This window comes from Limulus polyphemus, unplaced genomic scaffold (genome assembly GCF_000517525.1).
Source record: "Limulus polyphemus unplaced genomic scaffold, Limulus_polyphemus-2.1.2 Scaffold1202, whole genome shotgun sequence".
NCBI lineage: Eukaryota > Metazoa > Arthropoda > Merostomata > Xiphosura > Limulidae > Limulus > Limulus polyphemus.
Window position 1 is genome coordinate 62,048 of NW_013666812.1, and position 22,288 is coordinate 84,335.

Sequence of the window (22,288 nt, forward strand, 5' to 3'; positions counted from 1 at the left end):
CAGTAATTCCACAGTCAGTACATTTCTCGACACTTTAAACTTAACAACTTTTATAATGCATGCTATAAATCACAGTGATTCACAATCTTGATAACTTTGCCCTCTACGAGTGCCAAACAAACACTAGCTCAAAACAGAATCACAAATTACCCGAAACTCACGGTAACTAATGTTCGCTTTATCATCCCCTGGCTTTTCTCTGTCAATCTTGTATACTAACAAAGAGGCATCTCCAAAATTCGCGGAGTTTCCCGATAATTCGAGAAATTCAGTCACGCATGCGCCAGCAGCGTCACGTGACTTCCGCTGTCATAACAGTATACTTAATCAGTAAGTAAACTCAAAACAAAATAAATTGAGTATATTCAGGAGATTTATTATACCATGAATTAGTTATTTGCTGTAAATAAACTGCAAGAAGAAAATGTTCAAGTTAAATTTTTACAAGTATTTTTTGAACCAGCATAAATCACTGAATAACCAATATGCCTGTGACATTTGTAAGGGAGCCTGTTGTTTTTATTCATGAAATTTCAACAAGGACAAGTTATATTAGCATAACTATACTGAAGCTCTTCTTTAAGTAATATAAGGTTCTAAATCAAAAAGAATTTGCTTTTTCTGTTTTTTGTATTAGAGGTTTTGTACTTTTGAGATAAATTTTTCATCAGTATTATACATAAATTAGGAAATCTAAATATAGAAAACACGTTTTGTCCTTTTGGCTTAACTAATGCAATCGAACTACATGATCAGAACTAAACATAACTTATTAAATAATGTAACTATTCTATATACAAGTCTAAATAGGAGTATGTAAAGCTATAAACCAAATCACAAGAAAAGATAAACTTATTAGAAAGCATTTGTTCATCATTTGGGTACTCTTGCTATTATTGATATTTTTGTCCATAATCCCAATAATATCTCAAGATTTAGCCAGCTTTAGAGCTAAATCTATATATTAAGATAAAAATGAAAAGTAAATTTCATAAAGTGTAAAAAAAAATATATATATATATATATATGTACATTAGATGTAGCCAATATATTAATAAAATTAACTTTTAAAGAAAGTATGGGATATAACTTTGCTTTATTTATATTTTCTTCTTCTGCTTCTGAGGCCCGGCATGGCAAGGTGGTTAAGGCACTTGACTCACACTCTGCGGGTCGAGGGTTTGAATCCCTGTCCCACCAAACATGCTCGCCATTTCAGCCATGATGCTTTATAATGTGATGGTCAATCCCACTATTTGTTGGTAAAAGAGTAGCCCAATAGTTGACAGTGTGTGGTGATGACTAGCTGCCTTCTCTCTAGTCTTTCACTGCTAAATTAGAGATGGTTAGTGCAGAATGCCTTCGTGTAGCTTTGCGCGAACTTCCAAACAAACCAAACCAATCCACTTCTGATGGCTTTGCAGTCAGCATGAGTTCATAATTCTAAAGTTTGTAGTTCAATCCTTATAGTGGGCACAGCATGGGTGGCTTGTTCTTTATCTTTTTGCTTTGCAACAAAACAAATGTTTTATTTTTCCAGTTGATATTTAGCAGTGCTCCTCTGTATAGCCAATTCTAAATTAATATTCAATAATATCTGAAGTACTATTCTTAACTACAGTCAAAGCCATGTAGCTGAGAAGAATAAATGTGTAATTAAAAGCAGTAATTTATATATTAAAGTGTATCACTGGTGAGGGTTATACCTCAAGAGATGTTTGTTTCAAGAGGATGCAAAATGGACATTTGAAATAATAGTTTTTGTGATTTTTTATGCTTAAAGAATAACAGGATCAAACTTAGCATCAGCCAAACAGGTCCTACTGACAAACCTGTAAGAAATTGGGACATTTCTCTTTTTACTTTTCAGTTACAATATATTGAAATACGTTTTTACATAACAAGTAACTTATTAAACTAATTGAGTAACTTATTAAAATAGTGGTAAATCTAGGGATCTGATGCACATGCAAGGCTGATAACAGGTACCCAAAAATCTTGTTTTGTTCATAAGATATATATATATATATATATTTTGATGAACTGGCACAATAGTATATATATATACCTATATAATGAGCTGGTACCACATATTTTATTATTTGTGTATATTACAAATATTGTATAGTGAAACTGAATAAACAATAAAGATTGACCATTCCCAAGTTTGGTCTAGATACCTTGACTATGAATGAAGGACCTTCACTGTGATAAAATGTTATGTTTTAACACTTTGAAACACGGGACACCCATTGCTGTTACCTACACTCTGTCTAGATACCTGCTAAATTAATTAATGATAAGAATTTACTGTTATTAGAACTCTATCTAGTATTTTCAGATTTCTGTCTAGGTACCATGAAATCATTGAAGGTTAAAATTTAACTCAATCAAGTTCTGTATACATAGATACTTTCATAATAGATAAAATATTACAATTTTCAACCAAGCTATGTTTAGATACCTTAAATTAATGAAGGATACAAATTTGGTATTGAACAGATAAGTTAGAAAAATTGCAACATTAAATTTTACAAGAAATATGTTTGTGTGTGGATTTGATTCAACAGATTGAAGAAAAGAAACTGGACATCATTTGAAAGTGAACAAGAACACTTTTTTTAATGACAAGACGAAAAACACTCACTAACTAAGTGGAATAAAACACAGTTGCACACAATAATCTTTTTTTTGATAGCTAACTGAGAGAATCAACCTTGTTGTACAGAAAGTTGGATATGGTTCATTTTCCCAGAGTGCATTATCACTCACATCACTGGTCTCCTCCATTAAGGGGAGATGGAGTCTCTGGTACTTCTACATCTTCACATGACTGGTAAGACCAGAAAATTCCCTTAGGATAAGCCTAAAGGATTTCTCTAACAATGCGAGGCATTAAAAGACCTAAAAATGCTAAACTGAGTGACCACAAAGGCTATACATAAACTAAAAGATAAAGAATCAACTGCTACCTTTCAGATATCACATCTCTCTTTCCCATTTTCCTCAGCCCATCTCTATCTGATAAAATAAAACAAAACCAGTGAGCCAACTGTGAGTCTGGTAAGTTACCCACATTTTGCAGTGCAGCACTTAAACAATGAGGTGTGTAAACATAAATCTTTAAGAAAGAAGTATATGTACATACAGAATACAAAAATGATCAGAAAACACAAACCACCATTGCAGGAAAGTATCTTGTAAATTCTGAAGTTTTCTGTACATATTTTGTTGACCACATAAAGAAAAATACTTTTGATTTCATACAAAATGTTTACATCATGAAAATATTTCGTTTCTTACACTTTATACATTTCAAGTATGTGTTAAAAATATTAAATACGTTGACTAAGATGATAATATTCATTTTATGAGAGAAATAGCCAAAATAATGTGATGTGCTTTCACACTAATTCAAGCCTATGTTCATCAGCCAGAACTTATCATTTAGCCAGCCAGAGTTAAGGCTTCATATTGGAAAGTTGAACAGGCATTCTGATGGTTGCTGTATAAATCTGGAACTTGGCTAATATCTGTGCATCTGAAGCATCTTTTTGTCCTTCCTCCCCAGACTGCCAACTGTGGAGGTTTTAGCTCCTACTGTGGCACAACCATTATGAGAGTCTTGGATAGTTGTGGCAGGGGAGTTTTGGATTGAGCTTGAGGTTTTCAAGTTGTGGCACTATAAAGGGCATCCTGGCTTAAATGGAACAACCACTGTAGCTACAACTGTGTTACTTCTTTCCCTTTTTTTTTTTGACCAGGTTGACATGACTATCTCAAATGTAGCTGCTACAGAAATAATTCCCCGTAGATTCATTTTGTAGACACTCCATGAACGTATGAATGAGGATATCCTCACAATCTTCAGTCTCCATGGTGTTATGTGCATTTCTGTTTAGGAGGTGCAGCTCATCTGGCCAAGTTCTTTTGGAGTCCTTTCCCAATAGATAACTACCAGTACAATTCACCTATGTCTGCATTCTAGTCATTGAGCTACTCCTCATCCAAATGCCCATTCCATCAATTGCTGTACCACTTATGCTTAGAATAGGCATGGCACTGTTTTTTTTGTGAATCTAACAATTCCAGACAGTTACATGCCTGCAACACTTAAGAAAGTCAGTAGCATTATATTTTTCATTTCTCTGCCAATGAAGTATGGTAGTGAAAACGTGATTTCCCTAGGCATGTCACCTGGTGCATATCTGAGACATTCGTGATGTCAGAGGAACTTGTGCATGTTAGTGCCTAAATGTTGCAAAGTTTCAAGGAATATAAGGATTCCTACTGAAGGAAACAATATGTCACAGTCGAAATCTTATTATTCTGCTCTACTCGACCTTTAGCTCTCAAGTGTTTCAGCAGCTCACCTTTCCTCCCTTAGAGGCTTTTTCTTACACCATAGTGCTTAGTGTCTTTCCTAGTGATGAGACAGATCTGACTGGTGGAATTCATCCTTCAGTGGCACCTCCCGGCCACATGTGACAATAACCAGTGGTGGAGCTCAGATCCACTGACTGTTGATGATTTGTAGAGGCTTTCCCCACATGATCTCAAAGCTTTCATCATAATAAGCTCCAATCATTTGGATTTCCTGCATGCTGAGGAAGAATTTGTTCAGCAGCTACCAAACTCTTCCCTGAATCTGTGGCTAGATTGAGATTACAGCAATAGGTCGTTATCCAGGAGAGGATGTTTGCACCTATAATATACTACTTCCCGAGATCATGGTGTTCTTTTAATGACCACTCCTCATATTAACCATAAGCCCTCTTCTAGAAAATGCCAATTTTAGGTTATCCTGAAGTTCTAATATAAGTACAATGAGAGTTAACAGAGGTATAGAAAAATACGTTCATCGAAATTCAGAAACTACAGAGAAACAAAATCTTACAATTATGGCAGAATATTTTTCCTACTAACCTACTGTATGACATTCAACAAGTAAATTGATTAGGTCACGACAGCTGGAGGTTTGACAAGAAATGTTTGCAATGGATATCTGAATCTAGCTTGACTGAATCAAGGTACAATTCAAAGATGAAAACCTTTGACAATGAGTGAATGGCACAAAAGTAAGGTCAACTTATTTCAAAACTAGTTGTCTGTGCACTTTAAAAAAACACATGCACTAACAACTTAGGTTTGAAAATTTGAAACAACTAAATTATTACCTTTCTAATCAAAAGAGAAGGAAACACTTGATATTTTTCAAATATGTTACCAGTGTTTTTGTCAAGATACAATGACATTAATATTAGGCCCATTATATTTTTAAACACTACATTCTTTATCTAATCCTTTAGTGATAGGGAATGAAGAATGAAAATTAATTGTTACCACAATTCTTTCACGATACTTGAAAACTCAACCAAGGATAAACACTTGTGTAAGTTCCATCTAGATATAGTGGAACTTAATGAAGTATAGACAACTAGTTTTGTCCTGTCTAGATACAATTAAATTGAATGAAAGACACAAATATAATGTTGTGGTATTCAGGTACATGAAGACAAGGTGGATAGCAAAGAAAATAAATGTATAAATAAATAATCTCTCTATTCATAAAAAGAGGCAAAAATTATGAAATTCTTTAAAATCAGACCAGGGTCCCAGTGGAGTATTGCACAATCCTTAGATTACTTGTATCAATGATAGTTCCAAAACATATTCAAGGGAGAAAGCCCCCAACTTATAACAACTTGTACAAGTCTCTGTACTACCCCTTGAAATGAGTATGACCATACTTCATTGGGGCTGATACAGAAACAGGACTGAGCTTTTGAAACAAGCACTGTATTATGCAACCTCTGTCTAGTGTAGAGGATGAATGTGCAAGTTTTTAGTCTTTGCACATCCAGTTTACAAGAATGTTACTAGATGCCAAGTACCAGCACAAGTATGTAGAAAAATTACAAAATATACCCAAAGGGTAAAATATGAGGATATTTCTGTTGTATTACACGTATGTCATGCAGGCATACTGTCTTCTACCACCTAACGTGGTATGATTTTTTTTAAAGTTATTGATTATTTAGTTCCCCACAGTCACAGCAGCAACAAGGTGTTTAGAATTATCTTGTAGTGCATCGACAAATTTTTTTTTACTGCATAGTATTTCTTTACTATCCACACTCCCCAAGATGTTAAAGTGTTTTGAACTGACATTTGTGTCACAGTCCTGTAAACAGTGGTGAAGGATGGACAACTGATTATATGCTGTGTTTTGTGTGTGTGCTCTTTAACAAGTGAGCTCAAACAATGTATTGTAGAGCCCATGTGGGAATACTGTCTTTGTCATATATAAATTTACATGTTCAGTTCAGTCCTAGTTTATATGAAGAAAAAGACGTTTTCTTTCTGACACTCCAGTTTAGTATCGGAGCATTCAATTCCATAAGAAAGGAAATGTGAAGACCAAGAACACTGACCTGTAAAGAAGGACTAACTGTTGTTAGTGGGTACGCATATGTGAAGATTTCTTCTCTATTTTTGTTGTTTGAATAAGGATTTTGTACATTCATTTAAGGTTTGTCCAACCTGTATATTTTTACATAAGGGAAAGAAACACTCATTCTAAATACCTCAGTCACAAGAAATTCCATTAATTTTCCTGGATAATTCTAACTCTTGTGAGGCAATCAGTTTTTAACTGAAACTACCACATATGAATTAATATATAGTAACTTTTTCCATTTTAACTAGGAGTTAAAATGTACAAAGTGTCACCAGGAGAGGTTTTGTTTTACTAGGTGAACAACTGTTTTGTTATACATGTATTATTATTATAAAGTTATTCTTCACTTTAACTAGTGTCGCCAGGATAAGTTTTGTTTCATTAGGTAAACAACTGTTGTGTTACACAAGTATTATTATAATAAATTCGTTCTTTTTTCAATGTAACTAATATCACCAGGACAGGTTTTATTTCATTAGCTTTTTTTTGTTGCTTTATCTTAAAGACTTATTATATGTCATCATACAGATGTATTTTTTGTAGAAGAGAACTGGTTAATCTTAACAAGTTAAGAAAGTTGCAAGTTTTATTGGGGTTTAAACACACACACATATATATATACATGTAACTATATACAAATACATTTATAGCTCTGTAGCTGTATTAGAATGTTCAAATGAACTTTGACAGACTAGCATTATATGATTGTATATTAGATAAAACCACAAGAAATCACAAAGCAGATTTATGTGTTAATAGAACTGTAATAAGGACAAATACATTCATAGTAAAGAAACTACTAAAAGATTTAACTTTAGGCACAGTTCAACATATTGTTTGCAATTTATTGAGGAAATGAAAAAACAACAACAAAACTGAGCCCCATTCTACAAACTTCTTGCAAGAATACAATCTAATGTATATTAATCACTTCTTTTCCTCGAGTTTCAAGTAAACTCATAAAATTCTGTTTTGTGTTCATAAACTATACTGATCTACAAAAATATTTACAAAGTAATAAAAAAGACCTTATTCTTGCATAAACATAAATATCAGACTTGTATATTGCAAACACACACATTTTATATACTTAAATAATATAGATAACAGCTACTGGTTCAGTATGAAAATTTTTACCATGTTGAGATCTTTTGAAGTTACTATTAAAAATATGCCATATTTCTCTCTATCTAATTATTTTCTAGAAACAGGAATCATAGATTCCATTTTTTCTAAATGTTTTGTTTTAAATACACTGCAATTACAAGGAGAAAAAAATTCTAGTTAACATTAACAGGAGGAGGTTGATCTGGTATCATGGATGAAAAGAATGTTGAGACGAATGTCACAGCTGTAGCTAATGGAGAATATAACTGCTGGTTTGACTCCCAGTCTTGCTCTGTAGTGACCTAGACAGAAATATTAAGCAACATTTCTTTATAATGTCACATCAACTGTTACAGAATCCAATAATTTATTATTCTAAACTGTGCTTCAAGAAGAGTTTTTATTATACTTTCAATATTCTGAAGATATTTGTAACTAACCTCCTTGTATCTTATTTTTTAAACCATTAAACACTTTACATTTTATTCAAAATTTGAAAACAAATAAATATTTCATGTGGCCAGACGACTTCGAAACAGTATTTTAAAAATAATAAAATACTAAAGATTTCACACCTGTTTCTAACACGTTAAAATAAAAGAATGCTCATTATACACCTCAAAGTCATTACATGTTTTAAAACTGTATGAAAAACGTACTTGCTTTTGTTCTTTAATACATGATGAAAACAAATCATCAGAATTATATCACATTTATCATTAGTCATTTTGTCTATTCAGGCTTATTTTTTCAAACAATTATTTCACTTTTTTGTGTCAGTTAATTAAATCTCAAGTAACAATAACATTATGTGGTTTTATTTACCAATACTTTCAACATGCACAGACTACACTAAGTAAGATAACCAATGAAAATGTTTTATAAAATAAAGATATTATTTGATTAGAAAATATAAACCAGTACAAGAAGTTGTATCACCTGTGTCTTTACGTTAATGCACACGTAGGTGCCTGGAGGAATCTCATTTCTAAGTCATTGTAATGCATATATTAGGGTAAGGTTTCATCCTTGTCCACTTTTTTTAATTTTTTTTTAAGAGTTCAAAGTTGTTTTGAAAATTCTGAAAGGAATGTCTGTTTAATACTTAAGTGAATTGTTACAATGTTATTTTGTTTTTCATCTATTTCATTCTAAAAAAAACTTGCACACGAAACCTATATGACTGTGGCTTAATTTAACAAATATTTCTGGAATAAAGGAGACAGAGTATGTAATGAAATAGTATACAATGTTAAAATAATGATGGACAGAGATAGTATATTAACCTATGTGGTTATCTCAATGTCGAACCCTTCTTCCAAGCTGTTTCATGGAAAGTTTCTCCTATGTTAACACATTCAAAGGGATTTAAAATGCTACAATACTAATTTGCAAAAAGCAGGGGCATCTTTGAAACAATGTAAAAGATTGCAATATAATTATCATCACTAAACAGAAACTATCAATATAAAAGCTTCAGTTATTAGTTACAATGGGATCCTTGGCAAGTTGTAAACAACTTTCTGTAGAGATTGTAAATTACAATTTCATTTCCTTAGCTATATCATAAAAAAATGTTTTTAGGAAATATACGAAACAAGTTTCTGTCTTTGAGGCTAACAGGTGCTATATAGTGACTAAAGTAAAATGTATAATTCTTGACTACTAATTAAAACTCCTTGATGGAAAATGAACAAAATGTTCTGATCTATAGCTTTCTTCTGCACTGACGAATCTTATCTATGCGGATGGGAATTAACAGTAATTTTACATAGTAGCAGTGGTTTACACAAAACAGTCGATGGGACAATCTGTATAAAATTTGAAACCTGTGTTTTGATGATGTTTTTTGATACAACAAGGGAACAAACTGTTTGCACACATATAACCAAATATTACAAGAAAAGAGATATGACAAATACATTTCATTGTCTTACCTCTTCACGTTCATTCTGTACAGATGATATGTCACGAGGTGCTTGTCGTTCAACATTTTCTTCGTCATCTGGGAGTCCAGCTCCTGGATCAACATTAACTTCTCTAGGATGATTGACTGGTCTTCTCTGGCCAAACCACCCTCTCTTGTACCTGTGAGTAGCAACAAACTTATATGATTTTCAAGATCCATTTCAAATCTTGAAAGCTAGGTAGACAAATTGCAAGGTAAAAATAACATCTCAAACTGTAACTAGCAATTCTAATAACGTTAAAGCTTCTAAAACTGTATTCTTTATTAATATGACTGCAGAAATGTTTTGTGGCATATACAATATATTCTTGTTTCCACTAAAGCCATTAAACTCGTATTTCCCTTGAAGTCTATTGATTTACCCATAAAGAAAAACAAACAAAATTATTTCAATGAAACTTCTTAACATCATACTTAAATTTTCTATGGGCAATCAGTCTGAGTTCAAAAGATTCTGGATAACTATTTAAAAAACATTAAAACCTGCTTCTAAACTTACTGCATTGTAAATATTTACTCTTTACAGTTTATAAAACTGCATTTGTATTTAATAAATGCACAATATAAATGTATAGCCAATTATACATTTAATAAAAACTGTTACCTCATAGTAAGTCTAGATCTAATAAAAATAATAAGCTGACGACACTGACGTTTCAACATGCACATTAAGTTATTTGTATAAAATTAAAAGCTTAAAAACTACATGTTTTCAGTGGAACATACTCCACTATCTTCAAGAGACGAAGAAGAGAAAAAAAAATATATACCCTGTAAATGTACATGTAAATCTTGTACAGTGGTGCCATTTAAAAATTTACTTCTGTGACACCAGGACCTAAATTCTTATTTAAAATCATTTTGTTTTTAACCACTTCTAATGAATCTTTTATATTTAATTCATTCCTTAACTGCTTCTCGGGCTACTTTTCATGGTTAGGATACTTAATTGATTAGGATTATACACAAGAATATCAATAAAAGCAAGGGTAACCAACTGATACATCAATGCATTATGATCGTTAGTATTTTCTGATATTATATACATCTATTTAGATCAGTAGATTCACTCTGACAAAACTTGATGTTTTTTTTTGGTTTTGACATGCCATTTAGTAATTTATGCTCAGTTCATAGAGAGCTCAATCCACATACTGCCTAAATTCACTTTAACTCTTTCATGCCTGGATGGGTGCATCCTGCCCCAAGAACAAAATTGTACCATTGAATTAAACAAAATTATAGAAAATAAAAACTTTTTTTTTTATTCTCACATACATTGAGAAAAAAACTTCAGAGTTCAACTATATTTGGTAAACAAGTTTTATTTACTTGATACATAGAGAAATAATAAAGTCAGCATGCTCCAATCAAAAACATTAGTGTCCGTGAATTTCCTGATTTTTTTGAAGCATAATACAGCATTCATAGTCTCTTTGTGCAAAAGTCAAAAGAGTTTTGAGCAAGACATCACTAACTTGAACCTTGAACTTCAATATGAGTGTAGTCTTGCTTGTTTTAGCCAATAACTGTTTCTCAACCTTAGTTGCCATGGTGTGAGGTAATTACCTTACCTCAGCTTTGACAAATAATCAGCTAGTGACTGAAACACATAATGAATGTTATCTCTTAAAGTTTTAAGCTTACAAGTATCACATATAAAAATAAGATTATTTGCAGAAGCTAAACAATCTGTGTAAAATTCTTCTGGTTTTTCAAACTGTTTTATCCAGCAGTTGTTTTTTGCAATTCTATAAAACAAACCATAGAACAGGTGCATCAAATCAACATACTTGGGCATTTTAGAATTAAATTAGCTATCACATTTACTAAGTTACGTTTTAGTTCTTATCTATGCAAATACCTTGCTTTGATCAGAAGTTGCTGATAACTGCATAGAAAGTTTTTCTCTTTAAAACAAGTGGAATTTGTTTGCACAAGAATGATTAAACAGATTGTAGAAAAAGTTTTTTTACAATGAAAAGAAACTCATACTTACAAAAACATTATTACTCCAAGCAAAGCTATAATAAAGAATCGCTCAACAGAAGAATAGAAGAACACAAAACTGAAGAGTATAAAAACACGGCTAAAAATGTAAAAGTAATCCAGCCAGTCCCTATGAGCCAACTCTTCTTCTTCTTGTTCTTCGAAAACCTGCCTAGCCTGAGCATTCATTCCCATGTTTTCAGCAAGAGGCAATGGTTGGCCAGTGTTCTGTTCAGTCATTCCCAGATCTACTGGGGCTTCATGAAAGGAAGAGGACCATTGCGACTCAGTCCTTGAACTTGCATGAACACTAAATTGAAATTAGTACAAATTCTTGGTCATATATAAGAAAAATAAATTTAGACATTTTTTTTCACATAACTTCTTTAGCATCCTGTTTTTGTCAAATGCAAAAAAGAACTATATAATTATTAAATTTTATATCTACTTCCTATACAAACTACCATAATACATCAGGTGTAGCACACAAGAAGTATAGGATAAGATCAAAGTAAAATTATTTCTGACAGATAACGAGTTTTACTTTCATGTCAAATTGGTGTAGTAAGAATATTTCCATGCCTTTCATGAAATCCATACTGAGAAACATTATCAAAAACTGGACGTTAATATTTCCATAAATTAATTTTTAGGTTTGACATTATAATAAGGAAACAACACACAATTCTATGGTACTTTTTAATTTGAAGAACTGAATAAAATAACTGATAACTATGAAGGTATATACAAGTATGCAATTATAAAATAAAATACAAATGAAGATGAAATGATATTATGCAATGAACTAAATGATACAAGACAACTTTTATATTCAGAATATTTAATTTTCATACATTCTTGGTAATAAACTTTTGTCAAAGTTAAACAAAATTCAGAAACAATGTTTTTTTTTGTTTACATTTGAACAAAAATTTAGAGATATGCATATATAAAATAATACAAATTTTGTAACAAAAACAACCATTATATTGTGATGCATGAAGATTATTTTAGTTAAAAGCTTGGAAAGCAAGAATGCAACAAGTAAAATATAAAGTAATGAATAAAATGATATTTTCACAATTGTATTTTTAGAATAAAATACTAATTTATGTATTAATTGTATCTTCTAAAAAAATAAGAAAGAACATAACTAAAATGATCATATTAAGATGCTTTATATTGGTACTAGTTGTTTTTTATTCAATTAAAATAAAAAATAATATATTAAGTGGCTGGGCTTACAAGCTAGTTTAACTTTGTTTACAGAATGTCAAAACCTACTGTAACATGCAAAACCTTTCAAAAAAATTTTGTAATGGAGAAAAAGAAAAATAAACCAAACAAACTTGATTTCGTAATCTTATTTCATATCAATGTGTCTGAACTTAACTAAAAATTAATAAGTAGCAAACATACTTTTGAAAGTACTGGGCCATGTATTGAGCATAAAGGTTATGCATGGTGGTGAAATGCTGGTATGCCTGTTCTGGACTCATGGGAACTGACTGGAAAGTGGTGGGGGAACTGTACACACTGAAAATAGAACAAGGATATAAGTCAGCTACACCTAAACTTTAACTCTGAATAATATTTGATTTAATTTATCTGCACATTATAGTCTGGTAGTACTTTGTAGATGATTAGTTTGAGAACTGTAAGGTTACCAACCTGTTAGAAACATATGGCATGAATCTTTGGTGAAGTCCATCAGCCCATGGTAAATGATTCAGACCACCTATGTTCAAATTGCCAGATGGAGATGAACTATTAGATATAGGCTGAGAGGATGTTGTAGTCTATAGCAGAAAAGTATGATTCAATAAATATTAATAGTATTGAAACCCTAAATAACTAGGTTTTTAAATAAATATATATGTTTGGTCCAACAATTTGTATTTCTAGAAAGTAGTAAACAAATCTAGAGAAAACAGGAGTAATTAATATTTGTCATAAAATACAACACATTCTGCAGAATAAATATTATTATTGAATAAAAATATAAATAAATGGTTAAACTCACTAAGAGAAAATGAATTATGCAACCAATGTTTTATACAAATAACCATTCAATTCATAAAAAAGTAGGGTTATAAATGGCTCTTTTTAATCTTTATATATTAACATACCTTTTTATTTGTTTCCATTTAGGTCTTAATGAAGGATGTTTGGCTGAAACCATACATTATTCTTCCTTAGCAATGTTAATGCTTTATTTGCATTTTCAAATTTTATCACATTATATTATTAATATTCATTGGCTTATGTCGAAGGTTATGGATTCAGTGGGTGTAAGACAAAGATAATGAATTCTTTTCAGTCATTTTTTTAGATACCCACAGTTTATAATATTTTATTTACATCAAATTATATATAATTAGTTTCTTCTGAATGTTATCTTGCTACATTAACCATGAGTTAATACATCAGATCATTGATTAACAATTAGAGTAGTACTTTAAGCAAAAAACAATGTTAGTCAATAGCTGTTTGATCATTCCAGTGAAATATGTGGACAGTAATTAACGTATTTACCTTTTCAACCCTAGAATTACTAATGGTGTCTATATGGATCCCCCCCCAGCTTTTTAACGATACATTTTTCTAAACTATTTAATTGTTTATGGATTCATGACTTTGTTGGTTACAGAGTCCCTAATAGTTATGAGTCACACCAAAATACCATCAATATTGTTATGAATCCCACTAATTACTATTGGGGTTTAGTTTGCGTTTCACCTAAATAGATGAGTGACTTCAACCTCTCATTTTAATCAGTTCTTTACACCGTGGATTGTAATATGCAAAAACAAAATTACTCAATATATTTGATGCAGTATATTGATTCTACCAGTAGTAAATGATACTAAAACAACTAGTAATTGGAGGGCTAATATTTTATTAAATGTTCTTATTTTTAAATAAATTTGAAACTGTAAAAGTGTAATTTTATTACAAACATCTCTATGCTAGAAAAATACACATCTATGTGTACAATATATTGCTGATTATATAGATTCTCATGGATGATAAACAATTTCTCATGAACTCACAAACTGTGGTCACTATGTCTAGAGTTATGTCTAATAAATATAGTAAGTGAACAGCCTCTGTTGGAGAAATATATATGTAATAAAGTGTGTTTGTAAATTCACATGATTAACACCCAACACAAAAAATGAGCTTAAACTTTCAGCTTAACAATATCACATTTATTTTAATGTTTTTTCAGTTACTTTTTAAAGTTAACAACCAATAATTAGTTTAATTCACAATGATACTACACACACACACACAGACACAAAGTGTGTGACTTCTTAAATAGCAATATAATTTTATCATTTATAAACTATTATATTCATGAGACTTCTGAATACCTACTGAATACATGTAACATCATGATTGTTTGTTTGTTTCAGCATTATTTACCTGAAATACTCTAGCAAGTTTTAACATTCATCACTGAACTAATAATATTTATGTAGGTATGGTATACTGAAGAAAGAAACCCCTTTATGTGATCTCCACTTACAGCCATAACTGAAAAAGCTAAAATCATCTGAAAGCTGACTGGATGTGTTTCTAGAAAACATCTATAATAATCAGTAAGAAACAACAAATTACCATTTTTGGGGGGGCTTGTGAAATCACCACATCCTTTTGTGAACAAATTAAATGGATCACATGAGTTTGGGCATCCTGTAAAAGGGTGAAAAAACATGTTATCACAACAAACTGACATACATGGTTTGTTAATACTGACAGATATATACCATGTAACTGAACATAATTATGAAAAATGTTTGAAAGAGTTTATGTACTAAGTAATAGTAAAAAAATTTAAATTTGGTAATTGTCAAAAATTGATTTCATTACATAATTTAGGAAAACAAAGTCAATAAACTTGTATTTCAGTTACAAAAGTTAATAAAACTTAATGGACATTAGAAAATTGATTGGTACTCTTTTTACTTCTAAATATGTATGTATGTGCAGATAACAACATTTTAAGGTATTCCATTGAAAATGAAAAGTACATACAAATTCTAGGTTTTTTATATAATGCACTTCTGTTTTTGCTGAATGTGGCATTAACAATTTTTGTTATCAAAATTAACAACCTGAAGTAGTTGAGTTTGAAAACATCCTTTCAAAAATCACAAAATTTATATTTTTTAATCACAGCTATTACTTCTATGTGTATTTTGGTAGGGTTTAAAAAATACTATTTTCACCACAATACATAGCAAACTAATTTATAATTTATATTTTTGCTATAAATAAATCAAAATTAGTAATATATGAATAACAAGGCTTTATGTAGTGCACTTAAGCATCCTTATAAGTACTTTCTCCAAAGCAGATTTCAATCAGTTAAAAAATTTCTAAAAGCTGCAAGTGTGGGTTAGAGACAAAATAGCAATATAAACTGGTTTCTTCAGTAATCAAACATAATGAAACACAGTCAGTACATCATATGTACATGTTCTTCATGTAACTAAATTCAAATTCATATTTATAAACAGCATGAAGATATAACTTTAAACTCTATAACATAAATCTTGCTTTTCTACATATCAAAGTTGGTTAAACTTAGTGAAACTATAGAACATAAAGCTACCATAAAAACTTTTGCTTTACTAGAGGGAAAAAGAAATTGCTAATAAAAATCAGCTGAAGCCAACAATTTGTTGACTAAGAAACCTTAAAAAGATCAGGAAGTAGGTACTCTGATGAATAAATAAACAAAGAACAGAGAAATAAATACCATGATACATGTAGAGACAACCTAGCCCAGGATCAAATAAAGACGTATATAATCAATATCATGATATAGGTAGAAGACAAACTAGACCAGGTTCAAAATAAAAATATATATATATATATGTTCTAAACAAACATATTTTTGAAAACTATTGCAGCTTTTTTAAAAATTTTAATTACATTCTTAAGATCCTTAAGAAATACATTATTTCAGTAGTTTTTTTCTTAGTTATTATACATAATAGATTTTAGGTATAAAATAGCTTATACATATGTTTTGTCTATCAAATACAGAAATTTTTCTTATAAGGGGTACTATTCATACACCTAGAAACTCTGAATCTGGCATGCTATTATATGGTAAAAAACAACAACAAATTTAAGTATTCCAAAAGGTGTAATTTAAAGAAAAAACTTTACTTACAGGTCTCAAGATATCCTTTACACTCAAATGATCTTGAAGTAGATGACCAAAATAAATCAGTCTTTGGTCTTGGATTTTCTGGAAGAACAAATTGAAATAAGAGTCTTAATAGTAAATCTCTTTATCAAAAAATATGATTTATTATACTTGTAATTCTATCACAGCCTTTCTGGATTCAGGTCTGAAAGGGTGTCATGCACAAGTGATGAATTGCTCATGTCAACATTTTTCAACAGCAAGTAAACAAGTTAACCAAAAAAATAAGCTTAATGAAACAATTTGTACAAGAAGGCTGTATCTTGTTCCTTCCAACCATAATTATGGATCACTGTCTGCTTCTTTTTGTTAATACAGTATTTTTAAATGTGATGCCAAAAAAATGCAGTTAAAAAAGTTTTTATTTACCAGTAAGAATACAGATAAATGATTTTTTTTGCATGTTACTCTTGTTCCATTGAAATTTCAAATTACAGACACACAAAAATAATTCTAAATTTATTTTAGTCAGATATTTGTCAGTACCCAGGAGGTTTTTTCAATACCAGAACACATCAGCTGGACTAATTACTGGACAAATTCAAAGGATCATTGAAAAAAAAACCAAACACATCCAAAGTCTAGTGTGTTTATGGATCACTATTTTTAGGGCTACTGGTTTCATGGCTTCACTAGCTTTTGGTGTTTAAAAATCATAACTTTTTATTTGTCAAATAAAAATATCACCATTAAACAAAGACAATAATCAAAAGTTAAAATGATATAACCATGTACTGTATATCTCACAAACTGCCATATTTCCAGTTTAACCAAAATTTTCATTAATAAAATGTAATTTATACCAACAGTAACATTGTTCAAGAAATTAAGCTAACTTACAATAGAAAATGTACAAGTTAAGTAAAGGTTTGAACTGTGAATATTTTTGTTTCATTTAAACAAAGCTTTTAAAAATTTAACTATACATACAAACACACATTTTATCTGTATGACACTGTGCTATATTTTAACAATGGAAAACTTACAGGTTTATTTGGATATACTTGAGAAAGATGATCTTTCAAGTCCTTAACTGTCCAGTCAGGCTGACATTCTATCTTCTGATCAGGGACTGTTTGGTTAGGTGCACGAATGATTATATAAAGAGCCATGATCAAGCTAAAAACAAGCTCTTTCCTGTGTAGAAAAGTCTTTCCACTTTTGGGTCCTTTTCAAAATACAAATGTTTGTTTAAGCTGATTAAATGATATGCAAAACATTACATTTGTTTTAGACAATTTAACTGATTTAATAAAATGACAGGTTCTTTTCTCATATCTCTACTATTGGTTTCTTTTAGAGTTAATATGTTATATATATATATATATATATATATAAACTGAACTTTATTTACTTTTTAAAGTTAAACAATATTTTCAATTTTCAAGATTTAAATCTTCAGAGTACTTTTAAAAGCAATACACTTAATAAACTGTTATTTCCACAAACCCTCACCAGATCCGCTGTTAAAATAAATGAGCTAACAAAAATTCAGAATTATTCATAAGGTTTTAATTAGACCATCTAAAAATGATTATAATCTGAATGAGACTATGTTGTACTTTTAGCCTCATTGATAAATATGTGTACAGTTTTAGCATAGAAAATAACACAATGGAAAATATATACAGGGAGTGCTGTACTTTAAGTTCAATGATGCCTATAAAAAAAGAAAACATCAACTAAGCTACAAGAAGAGGTTTAAATATTTCTTTACCTCTAGAATGTTAGGAAAATCTACCAAAACATAGTTTGTTTGAACAGTGCCCATGGAAAGAATAAAATTGAAAATGCAAACAAATAAGAGGACACATTCTTTGCAAGAATTCTATTTCTATTTGTCCAGTTATAAAGTTGTAGTAATGAGTGGACCTAAATACTTGATAGTTCAGATAGTAGAGCATCAGTTTCAAAACACTACATACACCAGTAAGGACAGTTGCCTGATCATATTGTTACAAGATCATTTGCTTGAAAATATGGTTCATACTGTCAATTTAAATTTATTTCAAAATAGCTGAGGGGTATATAATATGTAAAGATAAGTTTGGTTTTGGATATGGTGCTTTTGCTACTTGCTATTTGGTTTGTGAAAAAATCACCGTAGTGATGTAAAATTTTATTATTTTTGTTATATTCCTAGAATATTTCATATATATACTTGTATTTATTAGTTTTTATTATTTATAATTTTAATTTCATGTTTATTATTATACTATGATTATTCTACATGGTAATTGTTTTATCATAATAATTATTAATTATTGTTAGCTTCCTATATGAATTTTGGACTAACCTAAGACTCCAGGGATGGCTAAATCTTACAAGATATTATTGAGTTTATAGCCATAAATATTGTTGACAGTAAGATAGTTTGAACAGTATACTTAACTATGTTCGTTACTGGGTATATTTTTAGGTTTCACCTATGTAAGTAGCTTGCTTTGATGAAATTCATTTATTGTAAATAACTTCCGAGTTTTATTAAATCAAAAATAATCTTTTAACCACTATCACATAAAATTAAATGTTTATATAAAACAAATTCAGAATTACTGAGTATCTAAAGTCATACATTAGATGAAAAAATATTCAAAAGATATTTAAGCACTATAATTGTAAAGTAACTAACACATTTGAAATGCCGATCATTCAAGCATGAGTTATAATTAACATATGAGGATTATGGTCAAAATATGTTTTATCACATAAATTGGTGTAACAAATTTTCACTCACAAAGTCAACCAGGAAAGGTGCTAACACAACAGAGAACAGTCTCTGACGACTTACAATTTCTTGAATAACTTACTAATTGGATCAATGTTTTCTTTTTCTTCTTCTTCTTCTATAGCTGCACTTTAAAAGAAGACCAATATTATGACTTCAGATGAGAAATCAAACTTGCATAACAATAACAAACTGTCAACAAATATACACTTTCTAACGTACTCACAAATTACTAAAAAAAATCACCAATTTAGTCAAATACTAGCCACTCTGTTTACTTGTAATATTTACTGTGTTCTATCCTACTATAATTCTAAATTAAACATATTATGTATTACGTCATCTATGTCGCTTTCACCATAGGTACGATATTTGTCGTTTCCTGATTGGTTAATATATATCCTGTTTGTCTCAAACGTGATTTTACCGAAAGGGGGCGATAAAATCATACGAATGTCATGTGATAAATTTTGATGTATGAAAATTTTCTGGAAAGTACCAGTTCAGCAAAAACTTGTGAACGATTACCGGTATTGAAATCCAAAGAATGTACTGTACTTCAGATTTTTGGCTTACTTCCTGTAATAAACATAAGTATTAATGTAGGAGTAATAGAAAAATATACGATAAATTAGTTTAGGCACAACGTCAACTAAGTGAAGTCTATGACGTATAAAATTAAAAACTAAAAGTTAGACAACTAGTGGTACTAGTACAAAAATATTTAAAACGCACTTAAGAGTTAAGTCAAATGTTACTTTACTTTGTTACTATTTAACCTAAACAGTTATTTCTTTTAAAAAAAAATATTTTCAAGAATTTGCCAACTTCTGTGTCAACATATTCAGAAGGCACAGACAGTCACTAGTACTAATAGTATTAACACTATTAGATAAATACTACTACTACTAGTAATACCACTTGCAAGTACTACTACTAATTTTACTTAGAGTTAAACGTGAGTGAGTTAAACTTAATGTATCATATTATTGTTAAAACATTAGCATTATTACTAATACTAAGTCACCTGTATTCAAAAGTAATTTGTTAAAGGTATTTATTCTTGCAAAAGTGACGAAATAGTATTCAGTTTTTATTATATTTTCGTAATAATAATATGATTTATGGCGGTTATGCTAAACTAAAGTTCTATGGTGGACATTGTAAAACTAAAAGTAAAACTGCAGTTGAGGGTTGTGCATTACACATTCTTACTTAAGAATTTGGTTCTAGCTTCTAGAAATTGAAATTCAGTTTGAAAGTTTTAATTTTTACATGAAAAGCTATATAATGAGATTAAAAATTGATATAATGGACAAGATAAACAAAGATTATCAATTTTAAATTGATTTTCCACACTTTTATTCATCAAAATTTGCACATTTTTGATTGATTCCAAAATGTTAAGTGTGCTGGTGATACTTTTTTTAAGGAAATTTATTATTTCTAGAGGACTTTAAGATTAATATATTTTTGCAGTGTTAGCTTTGAGTTTGATTTGTTTTCAGTTATGCACTTTAATGAAAACATCAATTAATTAAAAAGGTTAGATAAAACTGGTGATTGTAATGCATGTGCTAAATTTGACTAAGGACAGTAAGGTACAAAAGTGTCTTGTTAACAACATTTGTGAAGGAGAAAGCTAAAAAAGTTGACATGGAGAAGCGAGTCAATTCAGTATTATAATTATCTAATCTTTTGCTGTACTACCTAAAGGAAGCCAGTGGAACACAGGTTGAGAACCGATGACAACATAAAATTTAAGGACAACAAAGGACTTTAAAATAAATATGAGATATGGAGAGCCAGCCCTTATTATTTAGATATTTATCAAGCCTTCCCTTAATCTCTGTGAAATTTACTGCACCCACCATATCTGAAGGCAACCCATTTCAAATGCCAGTTAACTTGTAAGAATTATAAAACTGTCTTAGCTGAAGATGACTCCTACCCTGCAAAAATTTATATTTGTGTCTCCTACTTCTACCATTCTTGCCATTAAATATGGAAAAAGATAATGCATCAAAACTACCAATTAACTTAGAAATCTTAAACACTTCAATCAGATCCCCTCTGACTATCCTTTTTTTCAGGAGAAAACAATTTTAGAGATCTTGTCCTTGTGTGAAACCTTTCCTTCTAGTAGACTTTCTTTGGACACTCCAACAATTCCATGTCCTTCATAAGATAAAGAGCACATGACTGAACACAGTATTACAAATATGGTCTAACTAATCAATTATAAAATGAAATTATAGCCTGTTTAGACTTGTATGTAATATTTTTGTGCATATAACCTAAAATCCTATTTACCTTGCCACTAGCAAAAGCACAGTGCCTGGATGGCATACGAGAGTGATCAGTCAGAACACCAAGATCTTTTTCTTCTATAACACTGTTAGCATTATTTGCATTTATTTTAATCAAAACCCATCTGCCATTTATTTGCCCAACTTACTAAATGATGTAAATTCTTTTGTAAATCAGCAGCATCCTCTTCACAGCTAGCAACAACCAAGACCTTAATATCATCAGCAAACTTAAGTAATGTATTGACCATTCTTTCATCTATGTCATTGATGTAAATATGTAAATTAAAAAGAGCAAAGGTCCTAAGACTGAGCCTTAAGTACCTTGCTTGTTGCATATATCCATTTATAACAGCTTTCTTCTTCTTTTTTCCATCCAGCTACTCTTCTATCCAATTAGCTAACTCATCTCCCACATCTACAGAGATAATTTTTTTACAAGCCTTTTATGTGGCACCTTGTCAAATGCTTTCTGAAAATCTTCACTCCTACTATGTCTGCT

The 22,288-nt window shown here is 30.4% G+C and overlaps 2 protein-coding genes across 6 annotated transcripts in view; one reads left to right on the top strand and one right to left on the bottom strand.

Annotated features, from left to right (window-relative positions):
• Positions 1 to 7,020: 7,020 nt before the first annotated feature.
• On the bottom strand, positions 7,021 to 19,801 carry LOC106462585 (homocysteine-responsive endoplasmic reticulum-resident ubiquitin-like domain member 2 protein). Of its 2 annotated transcripts, none has more exons than XM_013922523.2 (9): positions 19,560 to 19,801; positions 17,736 to 17,917; positions 16,714 to 16,791; positions 15,150 to 15,224; positions 13,197 to 13,324; positions 12,945 to 13,061; positions 11,536 to 11,835; positions 9,505 to 9,655; positions 7,021 to 7,869 (listed from the first exon to the last, which is right to left on the bottom strand). In XM_013922523.2, exons 2-9 carry the CDS (start codon positions 17,859 to 17,861, stop codon positions 7,741 to 7,743), a joined length of 1,104 nt encoding a protein of 367 aa, XP_013777977.1. In that variant the 5' UTR covers positions 17,862 to 17,917; positions 19,560 to 19,801; the 3' UTR covers positions 7,021 to 7,740. The 2 variants fall into 2 exon arrangements, with proteins under 2 accessions (XP_013777977.1, XP_022245590.1); XM_022389882.1 differs by having other exon boundaries at positions 19,487 to 19,801.
• A 125-nt stretch (positions 19,802 to 19,926) lies between these two features.
• Positions 19,927 to 22,288, top strand: part of LOC106462586 (maestro heat-like repeat-containing protein family member 1) — an 82,285-nt gene continuing 79,923 nt past the window's right edge. The window contains exon 1 of one of the 4 annotated variants that reach the window (XM_013922526.2): positions 19,927 to 20,026. The gene's annotated coding sequence lies outside the window, so the exon portion shown is untranslated. Of the gene's footprint in view, positions 20,059 to 20,416; positions 20,436 to 22,288 lie in introns of those variants that run through there. The other 3 variants (XM_013922528.2, XM_013922527.2, XM_022389881.1) reach the window with 3 other exon arrangements.